This window comes from Eutrigla gurnardus (assembly GCF_963514095.1).
Source record: "Eutrigla gurnardus genome assembly, chromosome: 8".
NCBI classification, from domain to species: Eukaryota; Metazoa; Chordata; class Actinopteri; order Perciformes; family Triglidae; genus Eutrigla; species Eutrigla gurnardus.
The window spans coordinates 5,334,932-5,351,460 of record NC_139922.1 but is presented as its reverse complement, the minus strand read 5'-3'; the positions used below and the strand labels follow the sequence as shown (position 1 = coordinate 5,351,460).

The 16,529-nt window shown below is 44.5% G+C and overlaps 1 protein-coding gene across 2 annotated transcripts; it reads left to right on the top strand.

Annotated features, from left to right (window-relative positions):
* The first annotated feature begins 2,049 nt into the window (after nt 1-2,049).
* On the top strand, nt 2,050-12,449 carry gpr173 (G protein-coupled receptor 173). Of its 2 annotated transcripts, XR_014597628.1 has the most exons (3): nt 2,050-2,853; nt 5,421-7,646; nt 7,743-12,449. XR_014597628.1 is itself a non-coding variant. In XM_084015719.1 (2 exons), the coding sequence occupies exon 2, from the start codon at nt 5,621-5,623 to the stop codon at nt 6,803-6,805; it is 1,185 nt and encodes a 394-aa protein (XP_083871845.1). In that variant the 5' UTR covers nt 2,050-2,853; nt 5,421-5,620; the 3' UTR covers nt 6,806-12,449. The 2 variants fall into 2 exon arrangements, 1 of the variants encoding a protein (XP_083871845.1); XM_084015719.1 differs by having other exon boundaries at nt 5,421-12,449.
* Nucleotides 12,450-16,529: the final 4,080 nt, after the last annotated feature.

Here is a 16,529-nt window from a genome sequence, read left to right as displayed (position 1 = left end):
GTGCTTTAACCTGCTCCGGAGCAGAGGGGTATTCCACCAAACTCGCTAATTAAAGCGGCGCTTATCTGGTTAAGCCTGGTTAGAACTAACGCCAACTTCCACTTGCGGCTAAACCCATTCCATTAACGCATTTCAGCCGCGCCTTGTTGAGGCTTATTCAAGCCAGGTTCACGTTGTTGTGTGTTACGCCGTTCACGGGATATGAAGCCAGACCAGAACCGTGAATGTCGAATCATCGAGAAAATGACAGAAAAGACCAGAGCAAAAATTATTGATGGAACTGTATGAGGAGTACAAACCCATCATAACCATAAAAAGGGAATACTGTAGTGATAAATAAAAATCGCGAGGCTGCTTGGGCAAGAATTGCCGAGCGATTTAATACGGAAGTACCGTTAAGAGTAACATGTTCTAATATAACACTGACTACGATTTCTCAAACGTGAGGATAGTGTAGAGGTAATGCGCCGGCTTTACACGCGGCTGCCCACGGTTCAATTCTGACTATGGAACATTGTGAAACTTCTTTCTTTGGCCGGAACACTCTCTCTCTCTCTCTCTCTCTCTCTCTCTCTTTCTCTCTCTTTTTTTTAGATAGGCCTAGTAAATGCATCTACATTGACCAACTAATTTATCTCAACAATTTAATGAACACATTCGATGAACCTATTAATGAACTCACCTGAAAGGAATTTATGTGGCTGAAAATTGCAAGCAGCAATGCCTTTGTCATTGGGATCTATAACATGCTATTATATCTATCGTGTTTTTGTCAGTTATATTTGGGTTCTGGGGAAATTGTATGACATATTTATCATAGTTAAGGTAAAATGTTGGTCTAATTCTCTGATCTAAAGACAATTATACAGGCAAAAAAAAAAGAAAACACACATGAGATGTTCTCGCCGGGATGTGAACCTGCGATGCCCACATTCAAGGGCAGGTGCATCACCACTCACCCAACTGGGGGCTTTAAGTTAAGATATGGCCAGTCGGTTTTAAACAAAATAAACGATTTATTCATATTTTTTTAATTGCAAGCATGTATTTTTAGACGCTTGATGAAAATATAGTCTGTTTGTACTTCATATATGTAATTTTGGTAATTTTTGGTCTTTCACGTGATGAAATCACGAGGACTAGGCTTGGCGGAACCTTCTGCTGGTACAGTTGTTTCCGACAGACGGACTTCTCTGAAACCCTGCTAAAGTAAGCCTGATGGTTAGCCTGCCCCAGGGCAGGCTAGTTTGGTCGGATAAATTCCCATGGTTACTTAGCGGAGAGTGCCTCAAGTCATGTTGATGGAACGCAACTCTCGCTAAAGGTAGCGAGGCTTGTGGAAATTAGCCCGGCTTTGCGCTTAGTGAGTTTGATGGAATACCCCTCTGGTTATGTTCCCGATAAGAGATCAACGTTTCGAAAAGCACCGCCTACTGACCAATCAGCTCTCTTGGAAAATGGCATCAGCATTTGTAAAAGATCCTGTGGAGCTCTGTACACAGATGATTAAAACAAATAAATAAGAAAAAAGTTTGAATCATGAGAGGGTCTCTTAGGGAGCCTCAGTACATGGGGCAGTAACCCTACCACTGAGCTATCAGTGCACTTAACACATTGACCTAATCAATCAGATCTAGTAGTGCTCTTATGAAGGGGCAGTCATATTATACGACTATTAACTTACTTTTTCTTAAAAAAAAAAAAAAACATCATGATTTGAATTAAAGAATTTGGTGATTTTTATACTTAGATGTTACATTGTTTGGCATTCTGTGGACAGCAAATTTCATTGTACAAGTAAAACACGTTTCTTTAATGTGTATATGATCATAAACCCTTTGAATCTTGAAACAAAATAAATCTAGTGGACTTGTTTGAAATGAAAATGTGATACATCAAGAGCAAATGACAATAAACCCTGAATGCATTTGGGGCTCTCTGGTGGGATGGGTCTGCCCACGTCCCCCGAAAGCTCCGGGCCGCCCCTGACCAGGGACCATTCAGACGGGATTAAAATCTCTGCCGACACCACCAGCAGCAGCAGCAGCAGCAGCTGTCTGTTCTGACGACTGGATGCTGCGCTTATTCCTGAAACCTGCCCAGAATACAGCCGCTCCACCTGCTAGCGACACCGCGGGAGCAGGCGCCTCGCACCGGACACTTGTCCCACATATCAGCCGGTGTGTGAGCCGGCTGGCTGCTTGACGGGCTGCGGGACAGAACGAGGATTGGCCTCGGTATCATCCCGCAGCCCTGCCCGCTCGGGGCGTCCTGGCCTCAGCACGCTAGCTAGCTAGCAGCATCCTCTCTGCCAGCCTCGGATCGGGATTTCATGGACAACAAACGGGACTCGGCTTGACTGGAACAATGCGGCGGCGGAGCGACAGGGTTTCTGGGAGCAGGAGAAGCTCCACAGGGCGTCTGCTGGTGTCTGTCAGCTGTTAGAAAAGATGAGTTCCTAAGCGCTGCTATAAGAGACTATAATACCAAGGCTGGGACGAGCTGACGGCAGTAAACCCGATCTGAATGGTGATGAACCCCCATCCGAGACCGGCACGAGCTTCTGTGGACAAAACGGAGACATGACATGCACAAGAAAAAAGAGGAAGCGCAGCTTTGGGTTCCTTAAACCCTTTGTTTTTTAAAGGGAGTCCGCAACAGGCTTCTTTTGGACCGCTGACACAGTTGCCAGTACCCCGTGAGGTGCTGCCGTCTTTCTTGGGTACCGGTTGTTTCCAGCTAGTCGTTTCTGTGTGGCAACAGCCAGGTGGATCGCTGTAGCCTACATTTCATGTGGACTGCAACAGACGGGCCCGCCTGCCATAGTGTGGAGGACAAGCAGCCTACAGCAAGGTAAGCAGCACAACATGACTACCATTTTGTATTGCCTACAGGTCTGCAACATGTCACGTTGGCCGCCTCTGCATCCCTTGCATGCCGTGAGCCTGACTGTAAGGAGCCGTGTCCCTGTAGCGGGCCCCGGCTGCCTTTTGTGTGAGGGCCCCCATTATGCAGAGCTAAATGTTTGATGCATGCATCACAGCAGCATGCAGTGGTCAGTGTGTTGATGGGGAATAACACAGGGCTTCCACCAGCTGCAGGGCCCGGCTCAGCCCGGGACAGCCAAGTGATTTAGTGTAATGTGCCCCCTAAAGAACAGAGCGCCACCTCCTGAAGGAGTACAGGCTTGGTGCTGCTGTGGCTCCTTAATGCTGGTCTGCAGCAGCTGCTGGCTCTATAGATCTCATCAGACCTGTAGGGTCCATGTGTGGAGGCCTGGTGCTGGGCCCCGCTGTCAGAGACCAGCTCTGTCTACATCTCATCCAGTGAGCTTTGTCGCCTCCTCCCACCGACATCAAGCCAGAGGTATTGGGGCTGCTGTTGCTACCCAGTTCCTGACAGTGACTCTGCCCTCCGCCGCCAACCAACTTCTAGCTTCACAAAGCCCCTCCTTCAAGACACACAGCCTCTCTCCCGGATCCATACAGCTCCCAAGCCTGTGGAGCTGTGAGCACTGCAACCCGATAACAACAGTTGATCCAAGTGCCATTTTTATTCCATCCATTTGATCTCTTGTTTGCTCAGAAATCACGGCATCAAGTTCACTTCATTGTTCAGCTCGTCGATTAGCGGAGCGCCGAGTGATTTCTTCAAGTTTGCTTTTTCCGAATGGAATTTCCTCAAGAACTGACATGAACCTGTTATGTGGCCGTACCGACACATCAACCTCATGTTTCATTCAATGATGAATTGAGATGTTTTTAGATCTTTTTTTTTTTTGTTACTTTCATCTCATCTCTTCATTTGCAGGCAGAAACGTTTGAGCCTCTGCTGTCATATTAAAGGGTTGTTTCACCCACATGACAAGTCCACACGCACACCAGCAGCTGTGTTAGCCTGAACATAGCTAAATGCTAACACCGGCGTGCTAACACGCTCACAAGGACAGAGCTAAGACGCTGATGTGTTGCAGGTAATACACTAATCTTTGGACAGTGTGTTTTTGAAGCACGGCCAGGCTCAGAGGACCCGATGTATGAAATCATTGCTGTTGATTTGGTTCATTTTTAAACAATGTGAGCAGAACAAATTTAAATTGCATTCACGTTTGAACTTGGAATTGAATAGGATTGAAGTTAGTCATTTCATAAGCTGGACGGATAAAACTATCAGATACCTCTAGCAGGAAATGAGTGTGAGCTTTTCTAGTTTGGGTGAACTAACCCTTTAATGTTCTAACTCTGATCTTTAACTCCTGACATGCTACACAGCTAACACCAGCAGTTTACTCAGAGCAAAAACATCTCCAGGTATATATATACATACATGCATACATATATTACACACATCTGTTACACATCAATATCTTCCACTTCAGTTGAATCAGTTCAACGAGGCATCCGAACGTGTGAAGCGGCGGTGAGAACAGTGAGCGTTTGATGAACCGTGACATTAAAATGGTCTGTTATATCGGCTTGCACTCATCTGCCACCGGATACATTAATCCAGAAAGGAAAAGTCGCATAGATGTTAAATTATGTTGGAGTCCCACTCCCCTTGCGACAGCCATGCTGGCCAATCGCAGCTCTTCGTACACGTGGAGGCTCTTTAGCTACGCTGTCACTTAACATAAAGCTATAAATCCAGCTTTAGCGGTTGGTTTGACAAATGTATGTAGGGTTTACCTCCCTCAGCTGCCTCGCCAAGCTTTCCATGACTGTCCCTATCAATTATTAACAGTCCCAAATGAGACGCAGGTTTAAGGGGCCAGCATGCTTAAACAAAGTGCTTGTGGATCATTGGCTTTGGTTTGCTTCCCAGCGCCTGCTGCCAGTACAGGTGTCACTGATATGGATGGGATGAGCTGCTGTTTAGCGTCCTGACGTTCCTGACAGTGTACATGGTTTCACACTCTTCTGTCTACTTAGAATAACGTAAGGCCACTTTGTGATGGCATGTGGAAATAAGTATTTTGTTATCAGTATTAAGTAATATCATTGTTCTGTTTCATTAGAAAATATCACTTATTTGATAATATATTATAAATGCAGCATTCTGCTCAGTCAGGTCTTATCAGGTAATATCTTATTTTCTACTTTATGTGCATCAAATTCATCATGAGGCAAAATATTCTCATTTTATGGGCAACTACTGAGCATGCGAAAACATTTTCATTCAGCCTCAGAGTTTCAATATAGTGTTTTATTGTATCCTAGTTATGTAATTATATCATTTCACCTGCTGCACTAACTGAGTTGCCGTGTATCACTGATTGACCCACATCTATTTGTCTGTAGACATCTACTTTAAATCAGTTTTATTCTGGGTTGAAAAGTGAAAGTAAGACCTGATGACTGAAAAGATCCTCCACTCACTCATGCAAGAGAGGTTTATCCAAACTAATTGTTTGTCTTTTCCAGTTGCTCGTGGAGACGATCAGGAGGTGAGACGACATCGTACACCGACAAAGGGACCGTGCTGGAAATGGGGCAATGTGGATTGAGGCATTCCTGTTGCTTGTGAACCGCAGGAAGGAAGCAACCACGAGGACGAAGGAACGACCGACAGACGGAGGAGGCGGTGGAGGAGTGGCGGCTTTGGGGTTTGAAGAAAAGCTGGTATGGGTGGGGGGGCATTCGGGATGGCTAATAGAAACGAGAGCGGCGAAGGGCCTGCTGGGCCCATGGCGGCGGTGGTGGCTACTGCAGGAGGTTTGGTGGCAGAGAGTCCATCCTCAGCTGTCTCTACCTATATCAAACTGGTGCTCCTGGGGCTGATCATCTGCATCAGCCTGGTGGGCAACCTGGTGGTCTCCCTGCTTGTACTGCGGGACCGGGCCCTGCACAAGGCTCCGTACTACTTCCTCCTGGACCTGTGCCTGGCAGACACCATCCGCTCAGCCATCTGCTTCCCTTTCGTGCTGGTATCCATAAAGAACGGCTCGGCCTGGACCTACAGCGTGCTGAGCTGCAAGGTGGTGGCCTTCATGGCGGTGCTCTTCTGCTTCCACGCGGCCTTCATGTTGTTCTGCATCAGCGTCACGCGCTACATGGCCATTGCACATCACCGCTTCTACTCAAAGCGCATGACGTTCTGGACATGTGTGGCCGTGGTGTGCATGGTGTGGACGCTGTCGGTGGCGATGGCTTTCCCGCCAGTTTTTGACGTGGGCACCTACAAATTCATTCGCGAGGAGGACCAGTGCATCTTTGAGCATCGCTACTTCAAAGCCAATGACACACTCGGCTTCATGCTGATGCTGGCGGTGCTCATTCTGGCCACGCACGTCGTCTACATGAAGCTCCTCCTCTTCGAGTACAAGCACCGCAAGATGAAGCCGGTCCAGATGGTGCCAGCCATCAGTCAGAACTGGACCTTCCACGGGCCGGGGGCCACTGGCCAAGCAGCAGCCAACTGGATTGCAGGCTTTGGCAGGGGCCCGATGCCTCCGACTCTGCTGGGAATCCGGCAGAATTTGCACAACCAGAACCGGCGCCTGTTGGGCATGGAGGAGTTCAAAGCAGAGAAGCAGCTTGGTAGGATGTTCTACGTGATCACTCTGCTGTTCCTGGTGCTCTGGTCTCCCTACATAGTGGCTTGCTATTGGAGGGTGTTTGTCAAGGCTTGCACAATACCACACCGGTACCTCTCCACCACCGTGTGGATGAGTTTCGCCCAAGCCGGGGTCAACCCCATTGTCTGTTTCTTCCTTAACAAAGACTTGAAGAAAGGGCTCCTTTCCCACCTACCAGCCTGCTGCAGGACTAAACCTCATCTGCCACGAGAGCCTTATTGTGTCATGTAAGCAGAGACGATGATCTGAACGAGGGGCGGCCAATAGATGTGTTGTGGGAGTGTTTGCTTGAGCTGTTGTGGTGTTTGATTCAATGCGATCGACTTTTAAGCCGTGGGTGCAAACTAGTGAAAACGGTCATGGTAAAAACACTGGAATGGTTAGCATGTATTTATATCAACCAACCCTTTTTCACTCAAAACAACAGCAGACACAGAGTCAAGAAAAAAATAGTTTAATAGCAACACATGCAAGTAAAAAATGTAGTCATTGTGGAAACCAAGCCAGAAAAACCGACTGAATACATGAGCTGCTTCATAAAGAATGAGAAACAGATTGAAAAACAAAGGATATTTGAGTTTATTTGGCGAAACAAAAAGATTCCCACAGAGGACAGACTAAATTTCACTGACCTGCTGGATTAGTTGGTAAACCAAATGACGGGAGGAGATGAGAGAGTCGCAACGAAGGTCCCAGGACAGATTTGATCGATGGTTGACCCTAACCTGCACCTGTTTTATTAGTGTTTCATTTCTGCTATTTGAAAACTTGTTTCAAGAAATATCCTCCCATAGTATAACTAGAGTCATTTATCTGTCCTAGTAGAAGTCGGTAATCACTTCAAATTTAAACACCTAATGTCAAATTCTGGGCTGACAATGATTTTAAAATCAATTGGAGTTTTTAGAGAATGGGAGGAACACTGGATTCATGAAGGTTTATGAATATCATGCTGAGGTGCTTTGACTCGGAGGACAGTGGGATGGTTTAAACTGGTCTTCAGTTACTAATGATGTGAATGTCCTTCACTGAACGAGGACCCTAAAGCTACTTGTCTAAAGCTTTTGTGACGGTGAGGATCTATTTTCTTTGGTCTCATCTTTGTTGTAAAGTTATCCATGTCCATGACTTCTCAGTCCGTCTGTTGTTTGATTCTGACTAAAACCAGGTGACTGCAGGAATTCTACCACCCACACACATGATCTGTTCATTCTGGGCTTCACTGGAAGACAAAGAGAAGAGCCTTCAGAGGGTTCTCACTAACAGCATATTGAGTGTGAACACAGTGCCCAGTGCCATAAAAAGCTTGTCATAGGGGCCGATCACGCCGAGACAGGTCGCCGGGAACGCGTCGCCCACAAAACCAATGTTTTCCTTCGGTATGATGTAAATCACAGTTTTTAAACGCACATAAAAGTTGATCAAAGTGCATCAAGTGGAGTTTTACCAGTTTACTTCTACCTTCCTGTTTTGACAATTACAATGAAAGGTTGAAATTAGTGTTTTTTTAATTATGATGTACTATATATTTTTTTCCAGTATCTTTTTACGTTTCTTTTTTCCCTCCCTTCATCCGACAGCATTGTTGATCACTTGTGGATCGTGATGCCTTGGTAGATCACAAACCCCCACTACACATCAGCTGGTTGATGATCTCACACCCTGCGACACGGGATCATCAGCTGGTTGACTGACGTACGTGGCATCCACTGCGACGTCTAGGTGTGATCGAGGTTTAGACCTCCGTAGCTATGGTCAAATACTGAGGATGTGCTGGAAATCCCATCCCATTGGATGCCTGCTGCACTTAATTCGCTGTTCACTATTTGGTTTCGATGTTAAGAAGTTGAGATTCAAAACACTATCATACCACTATCATACTAACAAGCCTTCAGTCTCTACTAGACGGCTGGTCTCTCAGCTTCCACAGCAGATATCGTTTATGCTGTCAGTCTATTTCTGTCCAAACAGCTTGTCTTTATGCAGCATGAAATTCACATGTTAATGTATGTAAATGCCTGTATTTGTTGACAAGCGAATTGAAATGAATCATAATTCATTTTTACTTGTCTTTATGTATGAAAACCGCAACGTGAGATTTCCTTGTTTGTTGCCGTCACTTCTCTTTGAAGGAACTCCACAGCTTTCCTTCCGCTGTGAGTCACTACAAAGCATCAGACAGAACCGACTGCTCATTAAAACCAGGAAAGGACGGCTGCAATGTATTTGATATTTGTTATTTGAAAACGTGTTTTCAGTATGCTTATAATTCAGTGTCTCGGTTGATACTGGGGAAGAGGAGGAGGGTTGCATGAAGCCTGGATGGCGACACGCGGCTGATCGACTCTTTTGGACTCTCCGGCTCTCCGTTCCCTCAAAGGTCAGAGGTGTTGAGATAGTTTTTCTTTCAGCTGATGAACTTTACTTTTGAAGTTCTCTCTGCCTCCTCGTTTCGATCTGTTGAATCTCACTTTGAAAAGCTGGCGTCACTGGGCCTCTGCTGTTCTGTAAATCCCAGTCATGTGATTTCTCACTTTGCTTCCTCACCACAGAGTGCTATGAGGGAGCGACGCAGCCGGAGTGATTTCTAAGAGTCCAGCAGGAATGAAATCTTGATCGTTATTTTAGGATGATTGAAAACGTGTGTTGGAAATCAGAGAACATGCAGCTGCGTGGGGGAGGAGAGACAGACAGGTAGATGAATAAGTCAGAGTGAGCTGAGGAGCAGACAGGAGGAAGTCTCGGCACATTTTCATTCTGTTTGTCGATGAGAAGACAAAAACTTCCATCCGTGCCGAAAGCATTTTGTCATCACAGTCGTGCAACAAGAAGCATAGAATAAGGAATTATTTTGAGGGTCGATGTACGCCTGACAAAACCGTCTTTATTTACGGTATTCCCTGATCTGAGACCTGCTGTGGGCGATGTGACTGGGCACTGATAACTGCATGTCGCTCTCCAATCACTTGTTTCTTTCAACAGTAAATATACAAGTGATATGTGAAAATATACAACCAAAGCACAGACACACCCCCCCCCCCCCCCCCCCCCCCCCACACACACACACACACACACACACACACACACACACACACACACACACACACACACACACACACACACACACACACACACACACACACACACACACGGATACATATCAAACGTGGTAAGAGCTGAAAGTAAACGCAGGACAGAACGAAACCCTGAGGTGCTACATACGGCGTTCATGCCACCACATGGATGGCGCTAAATCTTCATAAGACCAGCTCATAAGAGAACCAGATCAACCTGCAGACCGTTTGATCGTTCAGCAGACACGATGTGAAATTAGACATAAATGATCACGAGGATGCGGTAGAAGGCACATCTGCTGCTTTATTTTTGCACAAACTCTAAAAATGGATGAAGTGTGCTCCTTTCTGGTGTCTCTGAAAATGAACTGGTGGATGTAAAGGAGGGGGGGAGGGGGGCACACCTGATTGTAAGTTGTCAGTGAATGTGTGAAACACGATACCGTCCTTAAGGCTGAGGGAAGACGGCGTGTTTGGGGGACAGCATGCCACAGAGAACCGCTAACCTTGTTTTTATTTTCAGTAACTATGGCCTTACTCCATAAAAAACATCCAACCAATGCAACAAAGAGGAGACGTCTGTCTCTTCTGTATGCACTGCAGGAGGAAACAGAACACTGTGTAGACATTTGGAACATCCCAGCGTGGAGGAACTGTGCTCACGGACAGATGAGGAGAAACGTTATAGTGGAAGAGACTTCAGTGTGAAGGAACCCCACTGTGGATCTGTGTGGGATGGCTTTCTTCTCGGAGGAATAACGACTGGTCTTTCCCTTTTCTTTGTGAGACTCAGCCAGAGGAAGGCGTCGATGCTGGAGAGGCCCGGCCGCTTTCAGTTGCCTCCGGCAGATTCTCTTTTGTAAATGTACTGTGACCTCTGTACTATTAAGTGTGTATTATATTGACAGCAAACCAACTTTGAAATGCAACCGAAGAGTTCCTGATCATCCTATTTTTACTGTGTGTGTGTGTGTGTGTGTGTTTCTATGATTGTGTGACGTGGATGAAGCGAGAGGGAGAATACTGACCCGACATGTCGCACTCTGAAGATATCATTCCTGCAAAATGCTTCCTCAGTAAGATCTGAATGTGTTTTCAAACCAATGAAGTTTACTCAAAAGTTCCTTTTGTAAAACATGTAATAGATTATTATTATTATTATTATTATTATTATTATTATTATTATTATTATTATTAATTGGATTTTTTGTACATATTTAGGGATAATGAAGGTAAAAGAGAATCCGGAGGGGCCAGATGTGATACACTGGCCTCTTTCTGAATGTGTCATTGAAGAATTAATACACTAAAAAAAAAAAAAAAAAAAACGTCTCAAACTACAATTTTCATGATGAGGAATAATCAAGAATTGTACATACAAACAGTTCCACTCGGCAACAAATGGTTCTTTTCTCTAAAGGATAACATCCATAATGATAAGCAACACAGATCTGTGAACACAGTGACTCTGACTTCGTTTTCATTCACCAAATATGACGTTTCCCCTAAAAAGACAATATTCCTACGAGTCCGTTTACATGGCTGTCTTTGGCCCTGTTCTACCAGCTCGCCTCCGCGCCCTCACCACCGGGCGGTGAATCACGTCACCGCCGCTCTCTGCTGTGTTTGACGGGTCGATGCCCGAGCACGCCGTTCATCACATCAGAACATGAAAAGTGGAACGGCAGCAGCTGCTTGTCACATTTAGATACTTTGCATTGAAAGTAGTCCATCAGCGGTGGACTCAGCTTCCCTCTTTCATCCCTTCAGCCGCCTACTTGAACAGGTTGGTGTTGTGATATTTGTTCATCACCAAAAACCTGCTGAAATCCAAGTCCTCCATGGGGATTAAAAGTAGGTGTGTTCTCCGCCTTGTCCTTTGGCATCTTAGCTTTATAACGTGTGGAAACAGGAAAGAGGAAGCGTGTCACAAAGTACAAACTCCAACTGAGACTCCAGACTGAGATGTTTACACGTATCAAATAAGGAATATTGTCATATTGGGAATAATAGTGGAATATGAGTGTGCATGTAAACGTAGTCATAGTCCGATAAAACCGGCCGGTTGGAAACAAACCAGCAGGTTAGTTGGACTCAAACTTCCATCACAGTTCACATCCAACTTCCTGCTTCAGTTTGAACCTGATCCACCTGCTAAGTGAGGGGATTATTACTGACACGCCCTTTGACCTTTGACCTCCACATAGCGGCTTGTTTCCAACCTGTTCAACTTTTGATGCAGTGATGTCACCGCGCTGCCACATCTAAGAAGAGACCGATACAAATGAAATAAAGCCAAGTAGGTAGATTGGCCCTATAATGGACAGATTGGCTCTATAATGGTCACATGAGAACAACCAGAGGCTAGCAGCTACCGCTAGCTCAACTAGAGCCGCTAACGAGCCAGGTCGCAGTTTGATGAGTGAATGTCCAAACCTGTGTTACACACAGCAACAGAAATCACAATCATATCCAACGGATCTGTGGAAATAACTGAATACTGCAGCGTCTGAGAGGCCTGCCTATAAAGATGTTTAAATTTAACTTTGAAAGAAATGATTTAATGTCAGGTTCATTACATCGCTGTGCATCCTGAAATAAGAATACACACAAAACATCAAAAGGTTTGGAGGATGTGAAAGGAATTTCTTCTGAGCACCAAATCACAGGGGGAGTCAGACGCTGCTGTTTCCCTTTGTTCTGTATTCTTTTTTTAAATGGTTGAGCTATTACGCATGTCTCTGGCGATTTATGATTTCTGTTGTCGATTTTGTAATGAAAATAAATTTAATTTGAAATGATCAGAACATTACTATGACTACCGTCGGCAGGGTCTTCCCAGTCCTGGACATTTATTCGGTTCCTCCGAATTAAAAACCACTCGTATCAACTTTCCATTGTCCTTCCACATCTACAGCCACCAAAACAGGAAGGAAGTGGTGAAGTAGAAAGGCCCGCCTCTTGCTCCATGAGGGCCTGTCTGAGGGAGTGTGACATTGGTGAAAAACCGTGAGATAGACACGTGCAGCGCTAGAGAATGGATTAGCAGATGGCGCGTTTACTAGTAATGTGTCTCGGCGTGATCGGCCCGAAGAAAATCTGGGGACTACTTCTTCGGTAGTTCAATACCTCAATTTCAACTGCTGTCACTTCTTTTCATACCAACTGACACTATAACTATTTACAGTGCACGCAAAGTGAACTGACTTTCAGTTCAACTGAATCGTGGTTTAACTGATTCCAAACAGCTTTCGGCTCTGAAGCCTACAAAGTCCATGCAAAGACTCAAGTAGACACAGTTTTGTGGCAGCGGGTGAGAATGACACGATGTGAATGAGGCGAACACGCGAGCAAGAAGTGATGCTGTGATGCCAAGGCCTTATCAGTGTGCAGATCTTCCTTGTGATGTGAGACATCGTCTCTCTCAGAAACACGGGTTGAATATACTTCATCTCATTTTCATTGACGAAATGAACACGAATGAAATGTACTTATAGAAACTAGAAACTGTCACAAGGTCTCTGCTGTATTTATGTCTAGATGACCTTATTTGGAGTGTTGGTGGAGCAGCTACAATGTTAGCATAGCCTAGCACCCATCAACCAGACTCCATTCAGAAAACAAGCATTTATAATAGCTTATCGTATTGCAGACAGACCTAACAAAGCATGACTTCACACTTTTTACCGATCACCATCATTATGGAGTTATTTCAGCATCCTTTTCATCTGGTTATTTATATTAAATCACAGTTTAATCGTTTATTCTGGGTTCCTCCAGCTGTGGTAAACCAGCCGACATGAGTCTCACTAGATCCAGTGAATCCAGCTTGGTGAAATCCACCGAGCACCTCTGGTGAAAATTCAATTCACGATTGGTGTGAACACAGCATCACACTTCATATGACGCCTCACAGTCCCAGTGAAACAGGGCTACAAGAGGGATTTCAATCAAATCATTGCATTTGATTGGATCCCCAATAAAGTGGGCGTGCTTATAGTGTAACCCTCCACACAACCTGTTTATCACTAAAAGTTGCAGATCGATTGGTGGATCGATGTCTTGATTTTATTGGTTTGAATTAGTTGGTGCTAGCCGATGTAAGCGTGCGTCATTTGTTTTAAAGGAAGAAAAGATGACTAGATTTCATATTAGATTGCATAATGTTAAATAGATATGTCCAATGATGGGGATGTGATGTAAAAGCAATTTACATTTCATCCTGACGTTATCTCATTCAGTGCTAACAATGTACAAAGAGTTAAATAGAGAAATATTCTAGACACACTACTTGTGTTCACATATGGGCGTGACCATGCATCCACAAAGAGAGAAGAAAGATGAGAAAGAAAAAAAAAACCTGAATTGGTCCTAAAATCTGTTCAGTTGATCCGTTCCTGAGCGCTGCTGTGGTTTCATCCGAGCAGACAAACTGTCCAGCTTGTTCACCTTTGGTTGACATCAACCACCTGTGTCTCTTCACATGGACCTCGGGGAGTCTTGATCCTCCACAAATCCACCAAATCCAAATTAATCCCTGTCACATGAGCCGAGCTAAATGTTTGGCTTTTAATTGAGGACACGCTGAACACCAGTCTGGCCTACATTCTCCACCCAGGAGCAAACTCTGATTCACAGAATTAGCCTCACGTTGACCTCACTGAATTCAAGCCTCGGGACACTGAAGACAGTGAAGCGTCATGATATGGGATGTTTGTCCTACTATGGTGTCGGGCCTATTTCTCGCATACCAGGGATCATGGGTCAGTTTGGATACATCAACATACTTGAAGAGTTGAAGGAAGTAAGCATTGACAGACAGGCAGGCCGTCCAATTATTTTCTCCAGCCCAGTGTTTGATTGGACGGGGGTTTTACAGTCCTGCCACGGCCACAGATGACATTTGTATTCTTTATGTCAGAGCATTTACAGTTTTTCTCCATTGGTTTGGCTCTTTTCTTGAAACAGAAATTACATTCTCAAAACAACATGGACAAATCTCCAAACCACTTGGCAATTGTCCACAACAGAATTGCATTTCTCATTCATTAATCAAATTGCAATTGTCTTAGTACATGTCTCAATATCTCATTACATCTTTGCCAATGATTAAGTACAGGTAGCCTACATTTAGCACAATTTCCAGGTGAATAGATCTTGTTGATCTAAACTGATTGTCGATTCTCAGTCTAATGGTTGTTCTCTTCAAAACATGTCGGCATCATTTCATTGTGTAAGTCATCACTTGCACAATAGTCTGATCAATTGTCAAAATGAGTCAAGAACATAATACCATGAATACCATATATGAATCTCTTGGAACGTTTGATAAATTGAGTACAGTCATTGACAGTCAGGTGAAACTAGAACTTGACTAACGAAGGAGGAGTTTCACTCATCTCAGATGACCAATCAAACCGTATGTTTAGTTACCTGACAGGTGCTGTCTATGATTGTGAATGCTGCCAAACATATACAGTATATATATATAAAGGTTGACCAGGACCAGTACCATTTCTGAACATGGAGGCACCTGGCCAAGCAAATGAACAAGGGCAACTGCCTGCTCCATGAAGAAGAAGAGGAAGAGGAAGAGGAGTAAGGGTGCGTGGTGGTGGAATAGGGGGAAGAGGCCGAGGAGCACGAAGACACCATGTTGTCCCGGATGAAATTCGGGCCACAATTATAGACCATGTTGTCAACCACCGTCTCACAATGGTGGAGGCAGGTCGCAGAGTGCAGCCTAATGTGCCTCGCTCTACAGTCTCCTCCATCATCCAAACCTTTCGCAGGGAAAACAGGTATGTACTCATATCAGTCAATAATTGAATTATATGTTGTATACTGTAGGACTGGACACTGTGCATAAAGCAAGAAATGTGCATTTACCTATTCATTTAGTGTGTGTGTGTGTGTGTGTGTGTGTGTGTGTGTGTGTGTGTGTGTGTGTGTGTGTGTGTGTGTGTGTGTGTGTGTGTGTGTGTGTGTTATAGCCCTGTCGTAATGTACCTCAATGGGATACAGTAGTATTCCAGTCACTGCTCAGTGATGCATTAGAATAGTGGTAAAAAGTAAAGCAACAATGCAATTTCATTGGTAACTCATTCTGTAAGAAATACATAAGACATACATTACGAATGGAGTCTTGTCCTTTGAATTCTATGTTTGAACAACAACCTCGCACGGGTGGCTACTCTTACCGTAACATCCCATTTTTTTCAGTTTTACACACAATTGTATTCTGTTAGCTAGACAAAAAAACGAGTACAGTAACCATTGTCAATGAAGGACTGGGCTAAGACTTAGTGGTGGACATGAGGGATATTTCAATGGTCCTCTGCCATAGTGACAAAACATCTAAACATTTTGACTTGCAGTGCTTACACAATGCCAAAGGGATGATGCATTTTGGGGGCACTGACTATTTATATGAGAAAGGAATTTAGATTTGACACATGAGTGAACTGTTTTGGGAGAGATATGAGCTTTTGCAGGTGAACCATGGTGTTGTGCTGAACCATCCAGGTTATTTTGGCAAAAGCACCAAGAGTGTTGAGAACGTCCGTTCTGTTTCGAGAAATGAGCCGAAGCAATTGAGAAGGATCTTTTGTCTTTTGGGGGCACTGACTCTTTATATGGGGAAGGAATTTAGTTTTGAAGCATAAGTGAACAGTTTTGGGAGAGATATGAGCTTTTGCAAGTGAACTATGGTGTTGTGCTGAACTGTAAGACTGTTATGCCAAATGATCTTAGAGTTTTGAGAATGTCATTTCTGTTTCAAGAAATGAGCCAAACCAATGGAGAAAAACTGTAATGTATTCATTGCTATCGGCATGTTACGAGGATTCCAAGTAATATAACAAAGTGTTTCTGAATAGAAT

Bases quoted from the DNA above. Each gene is read 5' to 3' on its own strand.
- gpr173 (XM_084015719.1), top strand. From the start codon at position 5,621: ATGGGTGGGGGGGCATTCGGGATGGCTAATAGAAACGAGAGCGGCGAA.